Source organism: Oncorhynchus nerka, linkage group LG9b (genome assembly GCF_034236695.1).
Source record: "Oncorhynchus nerka isolate Pitt River linkage group LG9b, Oner_Uvic_2.0, whole genome shotgun sequence".
Lineage (NCBI taxonomy): Eukaryota > Metazoa > Chordata > Actinopteri > Salmoniformes > Salmonidae > Oncorhynchus > Oncorhynchus nerka.
Window position 1 is genome coordinate 46,394,004 of NC_088424.1, and position 14,712 is coordinate 46,408,715.

The 14,712-nt window shown below is 43.4% G+C and overlaps 1 protein-coding gene across 2 annotated transcripts in view; it reads left to right on the forward strand.

Moving 5' to 3' along the window:
• Positions 1-14,712, forward strand: part of LOC115114039 (vasoactive intestinal polypeptide receptor) — a 126,459-nt gene that overhangs the window by 63,356 nt on the left and 48,391 nt on the right. For both annotated transcript variants that reach the window (XR_010461836.1, XM_065013784.1), the window contains exons 4-5: positions 7,370-7,482; positions 8,930-9,027. Coding sequence is in view for 1 of the 2 variants with exons in the window: in XM_065013784.1 (XP_064869856.1) it covers positions 7,370-7,482; positions 8,930-9,027 (211 nt within the window). In the remaining variant the exon portion in view is untranslated. The remainder of the gene's footprint in view (positions 1-7,369; positions 7,483-8,929; positions 9,028-14,712) is intronic.

Here is a 14,712-nt window from a genome sequence, read left to right on the forward strand (position 1 = left end):
GTGGATGTTTGAATGGATGATTGAGTGGATGATTGAGTGGATGATTGAATGGATGATTGAGTGGATGATTGAGTGGATGATTGAGTGGATGATTGAGTGGATGATTGAATGGATGTTTGAGTGGATGATTGAATGGATGATTGAGTGGATGTTTGAATGGATGTTTGAGTGGATGATTGAGTGGATGTTTGAATGGATGTTTGAGTGGATGATTGAGTGGATGATTGAGTGGATGATTGAGTGGATGATTGAGTGGATGATTGAGTGGATGTTTGAATGGATGATTGAGTGGATGTTTGAGTGGATGATTGAGTGGATGTTTGAATGGATGATTGAGTGGATGTTTGAATGGATGTTTGAGTGGATGATTGAGTGGATGTTTGAATGGATGTTTGAGTGGATGATTGAGTGGATGATTGAGTGGATGATTGAGTGGATGATTGAGTGGATGATTGAGTGGATGTTTGAATGGATGATTGAGTGGATGTTTGAATGGATGATTGAGTGGATGATTGAGTGGATGATTGAGTGGATGATTGAGTGGATGTTTGAATGGATGATTGAATGGATGATTGAGTGGATGATTGAGTGGATGATTGAGTGGATGATTGAGTGGATGATTGAGTGGATGATTGAGTGGATGATTGAGTGGATGATTGAATAGATGTTTGAGTGGATGATTGAGTGGATGATTGAGTGGATGATTGAATGGATGTTTGAATGGATGATTGAATAGATGTTTGAGTGGATGATTGAATGGATGATTGAGTGGATGATTGAGTGGATGATTGAGTGGATGATTGAGTGGATGATTGAATGAAATTCATTGGAGGGGAGGGGTTTTTGTATTTCACAGTATTTGACTGTTATTGTTGGCTGCTCGGCGAAGTGTTTACACATCACAGTGTATTAATGAACAGTTGGTGTTTTATATCACTTGTACTTTTAGAGGCCTTTAATAAAAGGTGTCAAAAAACTGTCAGCGACTACAGGGCCAAACCGACCAATAGGATGTGGTTAAATATTCAACCATTAAAAAGGTTTAAGACTTGCTGCCATTCCAATCTGTCCCTAATACATTTTACATTTAATTGATGTGCCACTATAACCACACAGCAGTTAAATTGGTACAGCATTCTCTTTCACGGGTTCAATAAATATAGCCGCTTACAAGGCACGACTCAAAATATGTTAATGAGTCATAAACAACAATACCATGCAGCCACTAGTGGTCAAAAGGTTTTGGAGCTCCTAAAATACGGTACAGTACTGTATTCTGTGGGGTGGAATTACAGTACCATACACAATACATCAATTATTTCCCCGCCCACAACATTTTCCCACAATGCACCATCATTTACAGTACAAGGTTTTAGGGTATTGCACTGTTGATAATACGAAACAAATGACGGTATAAATTGTAGTTTTCCGTTACAATGTAGGCTACTTGAGTCATCATTGTCCGCTTTACCAAAACAGCATAACGCATTGAAAGCTGCTGACAACATTATATCCAAATGAACAACAGAATTCCAAGCTAACATGCTACATCACTGCCTGTTGTTCCAACTCAAGCTACAGACCAGAGAGGGTATACTGCAAAAGCAGTTAGCCAGCTAACTCATTGATAAACAACCAGAAATAACTACAGATTTTCTGGATCATTAAAGAAAGATAAACTTCATAGTGACTATTGAGTCAATTAGACCAAGCTTCTCTTTCTAAAAAATAAATAAAAAATATTACTAAGTTATTTCATAATACTTAGGCACGTTAGCTAACACATTGAACCTCCTTTTTCCATACAGTATACTCCTCTGCTCCTCTGCTATTGTAACAGTATAACTTTAGACCGTCCCCTCGCTCGAACCAGGGACCCTCTGCACACATCAACAACACTCACCCTCGAAGCATCGTTACCCATCGCTCCACAAAAGCCACGGCCCTTTCAGAGCAAGGGGAAATACTACTTCAAGGTCTCAGAGCAAGTGACGTCACCGATTGAAACACTATTTAGCGCGCACCACCGCTAACTAAGCTATCCGTTTCACATCCGTTACACTATGAGCAAACCAACTTGAATGCGGCGATAATATTGTGTTTACTGAGGGGTGAGGGGGGACTTTTGAAGGGTAGTGTGTTTGTGGCTGACATTTCTCTAGTAGTGAGGGAAGAATGGTAACATTCTAAACCATTCCTTCTTCAGTAATGCCTGTTATGTATTTCCAAATGCTTTTGCACCAATCAATCCATCAGTTGTGTTATCGTTTTGTTTTGATCTGTTGATATTAACTAATGTGGTTTTGATATGTGAATAATCACTAGGAACGAACAACTTTCTAGACAGCGCAGTTTCTTTCCTTCCTGTTCTTCCTTGTGATCATATCCAATGATTTCCCCATAGACCATAATGTAGACCCTTACCCTGTGTGTCCCCATAGACCATAATGTAGACCCTTACCCTGTGTGTCCCCATAGACCATAATGTAGACCCTTACTCTGTGTGTCCCCATAGACCATAATGTAGACCCTTACCCTGTGTCCCCATAGACCATAATATAGACCCTTACCCTGTGTGTCCCCATAGACCATAATGTAGACCCTTACCCTGTGTCCCCATAGACCATACTGTAGACCCTTACCCTGTGTCCCCATAGACCATACTGTAGACCCTTACCCTGTGTCCCCATAGACCATAATGTAGACCCTTACCCTGTGTCCCCATAGACCATACTGTAAACCCGTACACTGTGTCCCCATAGACCACACTGTAGACCCGTACCCTGTGTGTCCCCATAGACGATACTGTAAACCCTTACCCTGTGTGTCTCCATAGACCATACTGTAAACCCGTACCCTGTGTCCCCATAGACCATATTGTAAACCCTTACGCTGTGTGTCCCCATAGACCATAATGTAGACCCTTACCCTGTGTGTCCCCATAGACCATAATGTAGACCCTTACCCTGTGTGTCCCCATAGACCATAATGTAGACCCGTACCCTGTGTGTCCCCATAGACTATACTGTAGACTCGTACCCTGTGTGTCCCCATAGACCATAATGTAGACCCGTACCCTGTGTGTCCCCATAGACCATACTGTAGACCCGTACCCTGTGTGTCCCCATAGACTATACTGTAGACCCTTACCCTGTGTCCCCATAGACCATAATGTAGACCCTTATCCTGTGTCCCCATAGACCATACTGTAAACCCGTACACTGTGTCCCCATAGACCACACTGTAGACCCGTACCCTGTGTGTCCCCATAGACGATACTGTAAACCCTTACCCTGTGTGTCTCCATAGACCATACTGTAAACCCGTACCCTGTGTCCCCATAGACCATATTGTAAACCCTTACGCTGTGTCCCCATAGACCATACTGTAAACCCGTACACTGTGTCCCCATAGACCACACTGTAGACCCGTACCCTGTGTGTCCCCATAGACGATACTGTAAACCCTTACCCTGTGTGTCTCCATAGACCATACTGTAAACCCGTACCCTGTGTCCCCATAGACCATATTGTAAACCCTTACGCTGTGTGTCCCCATAGACCATAATGTAGACCCTTACCCTGTGTGTCCCCATAGACCATAATGTAGACCCTTACCCTGTGTGTCCCCATAGACCATAATGTAGACCCGTACCCTGTGTGTCCCCATAGACTATACTGTAGACTCGTACCCTGTGTGTCCCCATAGACCATAATGTAGACCCGTACCCTGTGTGTCCCCATAGACCATACTGTAGACCCGTACCCTGTGTGTCCCCATAGACTATACTGTAGACTCGTACCCTGTGTGTCCCCATAGACCATAATGTAGACCCGTACCCTGTGTGTCCCCATAGACCATACTGTAGACCCTTACACTGTGTGTCCCCATAGACCATACTGTAGATCCGTACCCTGTGTGTCCCCATAGACCATAATGTAGACCCATACCCTGTGTCCCCATAGACTGTTTACTGTAGAGTTGAAAAGACTCATTACTAGACGATGGCATCTTGGTCTCTGAGGAATGGTCCTGGGTAATTAAGAAAACAGATGGAGTTTAGGGCGGCAGGTAGCCTAACCGAAAGGTTGCTGGTTCAAATTCCTGAGCCGACACATCTGCCGATGTGCCCTTGAGCAAGGCACGTGACCCTAATTTACTCCAGGGGTGCCGTACTACCATGGCTGACCCTGTAAAACAACACATTCCACTACACCTGTCTGTGACAATACAGCTTTTTCTTTCTCACACACACACACACACACACACACACACACACACACACACACACACACACACACACACACACACACACACACACACACACACACACACACACACACACACACACAGAACCTGTAAGCCTCAGTGTATCACCGGGGCCATCATATCCCCTCCTGACAGTAAAGACTTCAATTTGCTGAAGTGGACTATGTTCCAGTGAGACTCTCTGTGTAAAATAATTGGATCTGAATAAAGGAGGGAAAAAGTTGCCCCTTCTGATATTTAAAGACGAGAAGAAACCACTAGTATTTCACCGAGAATGTGTCTTGTTTTTTGTGCTCCTTGGAGGAGACTGTTGTGTTGATCAGTGGAGTGGGAAGGCAGAAGAGATTTCTCAACACTTGGTTTGATTGCTTTGAAGATTGGGGTGGGGGGTAGAGAAGAGGGTAGAGGGGGTAGAGAAGGGGGTAGAGGGGGTAGAGGGGAGTAGAGTGGGGGTAGAGAAGGGGTAGAGAAGAGGGTAGAGTGGGGGTAGAGAAGGGGATAGAGGGGGTAGAGAAGGGGATAGAGGGGGGTAAAGAATGGGGTAGAGTGGGGGTAGAGAAGGGGGTAGAGAAGAGGGTAGAGTGGGGGTAGAGAAGGGGATAGTAGAGTGGGGGTAGAGTGGGGGTAAAGAAGGGGGTAGAGGGGGGTACAGTGGGGGTAGAATATTGGGGGTAGAATGGGGGTAGAAGATTGGGGGGTAGAGTGGGGGTAGAGAAGGGGTAGAAGATTGGGGGTAGAGTGGGGGAAGAAGATTAGGGGGTAGAGTGGGGGAAGAAGATTAGGGGGTAGAGTGGGGGTAGAGGATTGGGGGGTAGAGTGGGGGAAGAAGATTAGGGGTAGAGTGGGGGTAGAGGATTGGGGGGTAGAGTGGGGAAGAAAATTAGGGGGTAGAGTGGGGGTAGAGAAGGGGGTAGAAGATAGCATAACAGAGAAAAAAGCTTAACAAAAAACATTTTGAAAACAAATGTCAGAGTTGGGCTCTGTTGAACTATTGTATTTTAACTTGATTGAGCTGAACATATGAAAACGTAATGTTTTGGTTTTGGAGATCACCTGTAAATGACTGTACCTTCTGTTACCTACACTTAAAAGAAAATACCTTTAATAAGGAAGTTGAGAATTCAAGCAGCTTTTCGCAGCTTTTTGTTAAAAATCGCGCAACATTTCAGCGCCCTGCTATTCATGCCAGGAATATAGTATATGCATATGATTAGTATGTGTGGATAGAAAACACTCAGCCGTTTCTAAAACTGTTTAAATCACGGCTGTGACTATAACAGAACGTGCGTTTCATCGAAAAGTGCAGGGAAATCTGATCACTGAAAATGGAAAAATGTGTCCGTCCGCGACTTCAAGGAATTGTTCAAAGTGAATTAAATGAGGCCAAGGTTACAGTGCCTACAGCTTCCACACGATGTCTAGAGTCTTGTCATTTGATTCAGCTTTGATTCTTGGTCAAACCGATTCAAGGGAACCAATTCCCTCCGGTCTCCGACCGGATATTTTGGTCGAGCTCTCTCCGGACATTTTTTGGAAACGGACAGCTAAAGAATTTACATCGCCTCCTGATGAATTTTATCGCTTATTAACGTGTACTAATACCTAAAGTTGCATTACAAAAGTATTTCGAAGTGTTTTGTGAAAGTTATCGTCGACTTTTTGAATTTTAAAAAATGACGTTACGTTATGAAACGCTATTTTTTTCCGTTTATCACACAGTATTCTTAGATCGATATCTAGGCTATATATGGACCGATTTAATCGAAAAAAGACCCTAAATGATGTTTATGGGACATCTAGGAGTGCCAAGAAAGAAGCTCGTCAAAGGTAATGAATGTTTTATATTTTATTTCAGCGGTTTGGTTTGCGACGGCTAACGCAAAATCTGTCGTGTTAGGTGACGTTGCAGTATTTTGTGGGTGCATGGTATCAGATAATAGCTTCTCATGCTTTCGCCGAAAAGCATTTTACAAATCTGACTTGGTGGATAGATTCACAACGAGTGTAGCTTTAATTCAGTATATTGTATGTCAATTTTAATGAAAGTTTGAGGTTTATCAACCTCTATAGGTGGCGCTCTTGAACATTTCCGCTGATTGTGGTCCCCACCTCGGGACCACGTCCTTAAGAAGTTAATGACATTGCATTGTGGGAAAACAAATGTAATGGCCGGGAAATATTTGATGTATTTAGGACATGCCACTGTATAAGAGGTTCAGTCCACTGTATGAGTTTCAGACCACTGTATGAGTTTCAGACCACTGTATAAGAGGTTCAGACCACTGTATAAGAGGTTCAGACCACTGTATAAGAGGTTCAGACCACTGTATAAGAGGTTCAGACCACTGTATAAGAGGTTCAGACCACTGTATAAGAGTTTCAGACCAAGAACAACAGATTTTTACCTTGTCAGTTTGGGGATTCGGGACAATACACAAAAGTTTTAGAGAAAGATAATTTTAAAAAAATGTTATTTTATTAGGTACGTTTATTTATTGGTTTCTTGAATTTTGGTAAGAGATGAAAATGTAATTCATTGAAGGTTATTTGTTGATGTAAAAATAGAAATTTACAGATTTTAAGGCTGTGTCATTAGATTTGGGGCGGGGTCCCGATAAATTCTGCCATAATTTAATTTTAATGACAACTTATTCTCTTACAATCTCACTTGGCCACAAGACTGAACAAGGATGAATGCAACAGCTATGTCTCTGTCACTAACAAAAACAGTCATGGGTGGTAACTCTACAATTCATTTTAAAGGCAAGGCACTGGGAAATATGCAAATAAGTCTCTACAGGAACAGTATGTTACTGTAAAATGACTACAGTAGCATTATTGGTACTGTAAATAAATTACAGTAACAAAATTGAATACCGTAAAATATGGTACGTAAAATACTGTTCCTTTTTTTTACAGTCTAGGTCTAGGTAACCTGTTACACCTGTCCTCTTTGTCGTCTAGGTAACCTGTGACACCTGTCCTCTTTGTCGTCTAGGTAACCTGTTACACATGTCCTCTTTGTCGTCTAGGTAACCTGTTACACCTGTCCTCTCTGTCGTCTAGGTAACCTGTTACACCTGTCCTCTCTGTCATCTAGGTAACCTGTCGAAGACCTGCACCAGTGATGGCTGGTCTGAGGTTACCCCTGCTTCCTATGCACTGAATTGTGGGTACAATGCCAATGTCACCAAAGTTGATGATGATGACAAGGTAGGTATGGAAACCAGTGTCTTTTTACAGATCCATCAATACATTTCTAATCATTATTGACCAACGTTCATAAATCAGTGACCTTTGTATTTGTGTAACGGTGATAACAAGACAATGGTTTAAAGTAGTGGACTACAGTATGGAATAGGGTGCCCTATGGGCCTGGTTTAAAGTAGTGGACTACAGTATGGAATAGGGTGCCCTATGGGCCTGGTTTAAAGTAGTGGACTACAGTATGGAATAGGGTGCCCTATGGACCTGGTCTAAAGTAGTGGACTACAGTATGGAATAGGGTGCCCTATGGACCTGGTCTAAAGTAGTGGACTACAGTATGGAATAGGGTGCCCTATGGACCTGGTCTAAAGTAGTGGACTACAGTATGGAATAGGGTGCCCTATGGGCCTGGTTTAAAGTAGTGGACTACAGTATGGAATAGGGTGCCCTATGGGCCTGGTTTAAAGTAGTGGACTACAGTATGGAATAGGGTGCCCTATGGACCTGGTCTAAAGTAGTGGACTACAGTATGGAATAGGGTACCATTATTAGGGCCTTGTGTTTTCCACAATCATATGACGTAACTAGAATGTATCCTGTATTTGAAGCCTTATCCAGGAATTAGAATTACATAAAAAAGAAAAGTAATTGTTGGAGGATAGTGCTCGACCATTATAGAATTGCCCATGTGTTAAATCTAGAATTTCTGACTCCCGAGTGGCGCAGCGGTCTAAGGCACTCCATCTCAGTGCTAGAGGTGCACAATTGGCCCAGCGTCGTAAGAATTTGTTCTTAATTGACTTGCCTAGTTAAATAAAGGTTAAATACAAATTAACATAAATCATGCTTATTGTTAGAATAAAACTTGATTCTTGAAGAATAAAACTTGATTCTTGAAGAATTAAACTTGATTCTTGAAGAATAAAACTTGATTCTTGAAGAATAAAACTTGATTCTTGAAGAATAAAACTTGATTCTTGAAGAATTAAACTTGATTCTTGAATAATAAAACTTGATTCTTGAAGAATAAAACTTGATTCTTGAAGAATAAAACTTGATTCTTGAATAATAAAACTTGATTCTTGAAGAATAAAACTTGATTCTTGAATAATAAAACTTGATTCTTGAAGAATAAAACTTGATTCTTGAAGAATAAAACTTGATTTTTGAAGAATATGAGCTTAGTTCAACTGTCGTACCCCATCAGAACCTAAAATATAAACTTGTTGATAAAAATAGATCATTTTGTACTGTATGACCATGGGTGGTCAGTCTTTGCTTCCATAGCTCTGTCTATGAATTTGAGAGTGGTTACTTTTCTCCAGGCCCATCTTTCAGCTTTTTACCAAAACAGAGGTGGGTTGGCCCTCTTTGTTATTGTTTATTTTATTTTAGCTTTGAACTGTGTGAGCAGTAACATGTTTTAATGTGTCTACTTGTGTGTTTCTCTCAGGCGGAGTTCTACTGGGCAGTGAAAGTAGGCTACACTATCGGACACAGTCTCTCCCTCATCTCCCTCACTATCGCTATCGTCCTACTCTGCACTTTTAGGTAGGATTCTTTACTGTGCTTACATCACCAGCTGCTCGAAAGCTTATCGAGAACAGCGTGGGGGTGTTTACTTATGGAACAACAAAGACTCTAAGGATGTTTTTCTTCTGCATATTTTAGTCACGGTGGTTTGCGATTTAAGAGTAATGTTTTTCTTTTAAATCTGTACTATTTTTAAAACATGTATAGTATTGCCTATCAATGTGTTGTCAATATCTTTCGTAAGATTCTTCCTTTAAAAAAAAAAAGAGTATCTGATGACATTAACGTGGTGAGAGATGAACATCAATTTCTCTGGTCTCTACTGTTGCAGTCATGACGCAAGTGGCGCTGTGCTGTCAAATCCTCCCACATGTTTCTAGTTTAGTGGCGCTGTGCTGTCAAATCCTCCCACATGTTTCTAGTTTAGCGGCGCTGTGCTGTCAAATCCTCCCACATGTTTCTAGTTTAGTGGCGCTGTGCTGTCAAATCCTCCCACATGTTTCTAGTTTAGCGGCGCTGTGCTGTCAAATCCTCCCACATGTTTCTAGTTTAGTGGCGCTGTTCTGTCAAATCCTCCCTCATGTTTCTAGTTTAGTGGCGCTGTTCTGTCAAATCCTCCCTCATGTTTCTAGTTTAGTGGCGCTGTGCTGTCAAATCCTCCCACATGTTTCTAGTTTAGTGGCGCTGTGCTGTCAAATCCTCCATGTTTCTAGTTTAGTGGCGCTGTGCTGTCAAATCCTCCCACATGTTTCTAGTTTAATGGCGCTGTGCTGTCAAATCCTCCCACATGTTTCTAGTTTAGTGGCGCTGTGCTGTCAAATCCTCCCATGTTTCTAGTTTAGTGGCGCTGTGCTGTCAAATCCTCCCACATGTTTCTAGTTTAGTGGCGCTGTGCTGTCAAATCCTCCCACATGTTTCTAGTTTAGTGGCGCTGTGCTGTCAAATCCTCCCACATGTTTCTAGTTTAGTAGCGCTGTGCTGTCAAATCCTCCCACATGTTTCTAGTTTAGTGGCGCTGTGCTGTCAAATCCTCCCACATGTTTCTAGTTTAGTGGCGCTGTGCTGTCAAATCCTCCCTCATGTTTCTAGTTTAGTGGCGCTGTGCTGTCAAATCCTCCCACATGTTTCTAGTTTAGTGGCGCTGTGCTGTCAAATCCTCCCACATGTTTCTAGTTTAGTGTCAAATCCTCCCACATGCGCTGTGCTGTCAAATCCTCCCACATGTTTCTAGTTTAGTGGCGCTGTGCTGTCAAATCCTCCCACATGTTTCTAGTTTAGTGGCGCTGTGCTGTCAAATCCTCCCACATGTTTCTAGTTTAGTAGCGCTGTGCTGTCAAATCCTCCCACATGTTTCTAGTTTAGTGGCGCTGTGCTGTCAAATCCTCCCACATGTTTCTAGTTTAGTGGCGCTGTGCTGTCAAAATCCTCCCACATGTTTCTAGTTTAGTGGCGCTGTGCTGTCAAATCCTCCCTCATGTTTCTAGTTTAGTGGCGCTGTGCTGTCAAATCCTCCCACATGTTTCTAGTTTAGCGGCGCTGTGCTGTCAAATCCTCCCATGTTTCTAGTTTAGCGGCGCTGTGCTGTCAAATCCTCCCTCATGTTTCTAGTTTAGTGGCGCTGTTCTGTCAAATCCTCCCTCATGTTTCTAGTTTAGTGGCGCTGTGCTGTCAAATCCTCCCACATGTTTCTAGTTTAGTGGCGCTGTGCTGTCAAATCCTCCATGTTTCTAGTTTAGTGGCGCTGTGCTGTCAAATCCTCCCGTGTTTCTAGTTTAGTGGCGCTGTGCTGTCAAATCCTCCCACATGTTTCTAGTTTAGTGGCGCTGTGCTGTCAAATCCTCCCGTGTTTCTAGTTTAGTGGCGCTGTGCTGTCAAATCCTCCCGTGTTTCTAGTTTAGTGGCGCTGTGCTGTCAAATCCTCCCGTGTTTCTAGTTTAGTGGCGCTGTGCTGTCAAATCCTCCCGTGTTTCTAGTTTAGTGGCGCTGTGCTGTCAAATCCTCCCGTGTTTCTAGTTTAGTGGCGCTGTGCTGTCAAATCCTCTCACATGTTTCTAGTTTAGTGGCACTGTGCTGTCAAATCCTCCCATGTTTCTAGTTTAGTGGCGCTGTGCTGTCAAATCCTCCCGTGTTTCTAGTTTAGTGGCGCTGTGCTGTCAAATCCTCCCACATGTTTCTAGTTTAGTAGCGCTGTGCTGTCAAATCCTCCCACATGTTTCTAGTTTAGTGGCGCTGTGCTGTCAAATCCTCCCACATGTTTCTAGTTTAGTGGCGCTGTGCTGTCAAATCCTCCCACATGTTTCTAGTTTAGTGGCGCTGTGATGTCAAATCCTCCCACATGTTTCTAGTTTAGTGGCGCTGTGCTGTCAAATCCTCCCGTGTTTCTAGTTTAGTGGCGCTGTGCTGTCAAATCCTCCCACGTTTCTAGTTTAGTAGCGCTGTGCTGTCAAATCCTCCCACATGTTTCTAGTTTAGTGGCGCTGTGCTGTCAAATCCTCCCACATGTTTCTAGTTTAGTGGCGCTGTGCTGTCAAATCCTCCCACATGTTTCTAGTTTAGTGGCGCTGTGCTGTCAAATCCTCCCACATGTTTCTAGTTTAGTGGCGCTGTGCTGTCAAATCCTCCCACATGTTTCTAGTTTAGTGGCGCTGTGCTGTCAAATCCTCCCACATGTTTCTAGTTTAGTGGCACTATGCTGTCAAACTACCAGGACCACTGAACGGCTGTTCAGATCAGTTCTGTCTTGTCTATAGTGTTCTGTAGTATAGGTGTTTTCTCTGTCACAGTGGGCCTGTTAGACTAAATACATGAAACCGGAAATGTCCCCCATTTCTATTTCACAGATAATAACATTGGATATTTTAATGATGTATTGATATTATATATAATAGATAATAACATTGGATATTTTAATGATGTATTGATCAAATCAAATCAAATTTATTTATATAGCCCTTCGTACATCAGCTGATATCTCAAAGTGCTGTACAGAAACCCAGCCTAAAACCCCAAACAGCAAACAATGCAGGTGTAAAAGCACGGTGGCTAGGAAAAACTCCCTAGAAAGGCCAAAACCTAGGAAGAAACCTAGAGAGGAACCAGGCTATGTGGGGTGGCCAGTCCTCTTCTGGCTGTGCCGGGTAGAGATTATAACAGAACATGGCCAAGATGTTCAAATGTTCATAAATGACCAGCATGGTCGAATAATAATAAGGCAGAACAGTTGAAACTGGAGCAGCAGCACAGTCAGGTGGACTGGGAACAGCAAGGAGTCATCATGTCAGGTAGTCCTGGGGCACGGTCCTAGGGCTCAGGTCCTCCGAGAGAGAGAAAGAAAGAGAGAATTAGAGAGAGCATATGTGGGGTGGCCAGTCCTCTTCTGGCCGTGCCGGGTGGAGATTATAACAGAACGTGGCCAAGATGTTCAAATGTTCATAAATGACCAGCATGGTCGAATAATAGTAAGGCAGAACAGTTGAAACTGGAGCAGCAGCATGGCCAGGTGGACTGGGGACAGCAAGGAGTCATCATGTCAGGTAGTCCTGGGGCATGGTCCTAGGGCTCAGGTCCTCCGAGAGAGAGAAAGAAAGAGAGAAGGAGAGAATTAGAGAACGCACACTTAGATTCACACAGGACACCGAATAGGACAGGAGAAGTACTCCAGATATAACAAACTGACCCTAGCCCCCCGACACATGAAATACTGCAGCATAAATACTGGAGGCTGAGACAGGAGGGGTCAGGAGACACTGTGGCCCCATCCGAGGACACCCCCGGACAGGGCCAAACAGGAAGGATATAACCCCACCCACTTTGCCAAAGCACAGCCCCCACACCACTAGAGGGATATCTTCAACCACCAACTTACCATCCTGAGACAAGGCCGGGTATAGCCCACAAAGATCTCCGCCACGGCACAACCCAAGGGGGGGGCGCCAACCCAGACAGGCTGACCACAACAGTGAATCAACCCACTCAGGTGACGCACCCCCCCCCAGGGACGGCATGAGAGAGCCCCAGTAAGCCAGTGACTCAGCCCCCGTAACAGGGTTAGAGGCAGAGAATCCCAGTGGAAAGAGGGGAACCGGCCAGGCAGAGACAGCAAGGGCGGTTCGTTGCTCCAGAGCCTTTCCGTTCACCTTCCCACTCCTGGGCCAGACTACACTCAATCATATGACCCACTGAAGAGATGAGTCTTCAGTAAAGACTTAAAGGTTGAGACCGAGTTTGCGTCTCTGACATGGGTAGGCAGACCGTTCCATAAAAATGGAGCTCTATAGGAGAAAGCCCTGCCTCCAGCTGTTTGCTTAGAAATTCTAGGGACAATTAGGAGGCCTGCGTCTTGTGACCGTAGCGTACGTGTAGGTATGTACGGCAGGACCAAATCAGAGAGATAGGTAGGAGCAAGCCCATGTAATGCTTTGTAGGTTAGCAGTAAAACCTTGAAATCAGCCCTTGCTTTGACAGGAAGCCAGTGTAGAGAGGCTAGCACTGGAGTAATATGATCAAATTTTTGGTTCTAGTCAGGATTCTAGCAGCCGTATTTAGCACTAACTGAAGTTTATTTAGTGCTTTATCCGGGTAGCCGGAAAATAGAGCATTGCAGTAGTCTAACCTAGAAGTGACAAAAGCATGGATTAATTTTTCTGCATCATTTTTGGACAGAAAGTTTCTGATTTTTGCAATGTTACGTAGATGGAAAAAAGCTGTCCTCGAAATGGTCTTGATATGTTCTTCAAAAGAGAGATCAGGGTCCAGAGTAACACCGAGGTCCTTCACAGTTTTATTTGAGACGACTGTACAACCATTAAGATTAATTGTCAGATTCAACAGAAGATCTCTTTGTTTCTTGGGACCTAGAACAAGCATCTCTGTTTTGTCCGAGTTTAATAGTAGAAAGTTTGCAGCCATCCACTTCCTTATGTCTGAAACACATGCTTCTAGCGAGGGCAATTTTGGGGCTTCACCATGTTTCATTGAAATGTACAGCTGTGTGTCATCCGCATAGCAGTGAAAGTTAACATTATGTTTTCGAATAACATCCCCAAGAGGTAAAATATATAGTGAAAACAATAGTGGTCCTAAAACAGAACCTTGAGGAACACCGAAATTTACAGTTGATTTGTCAGAGGACAAACCATTCACAGAGACAAACTGATATCTTTCCGACAGATAAGATCTAAACCAGGCCAGAACATGTCCGTGTAGACCAATTTGGGTTTCCAATCTTTCCAAAAGAATGTGGTGATCGATGGTATCAAAAGCAGCACTAAGGTCTAGGAGCACGAGGACAGATGCAGAGCCTCGGTCCGATGCCATTAAAATGTCATTTACCACCATCACAAGTGCCGTCTCAGTGCTATGATGGGGTCTAAAACCAGACTGAAGCATTTCGTATACATTGTTTGTCTTCAGGAAGGCAGTGAGTTGCTGCGCAACAGCCTTCTCTAAAATTTTTGAGAGGAATGGAAGATTCGATATAGGCCGATAGTTTTTTATATTTTCTGGGTCAAGGTTTGGCTTTTTCAAGAGAGGCTTTATTACTGCCACTTTTAGTGAGTTTGGTACACATCCAGTGGATAGAGAGCCGTTTATTATGTTCAACATAGGAGGGCCAAGCACAGGAAGCAGCTCTTTCAGTAGTTTAGTTGGAATAGGGTCCAGTATGCAGCTTGAAGGTTTAGAGGCCATGATTATTTTCATCAT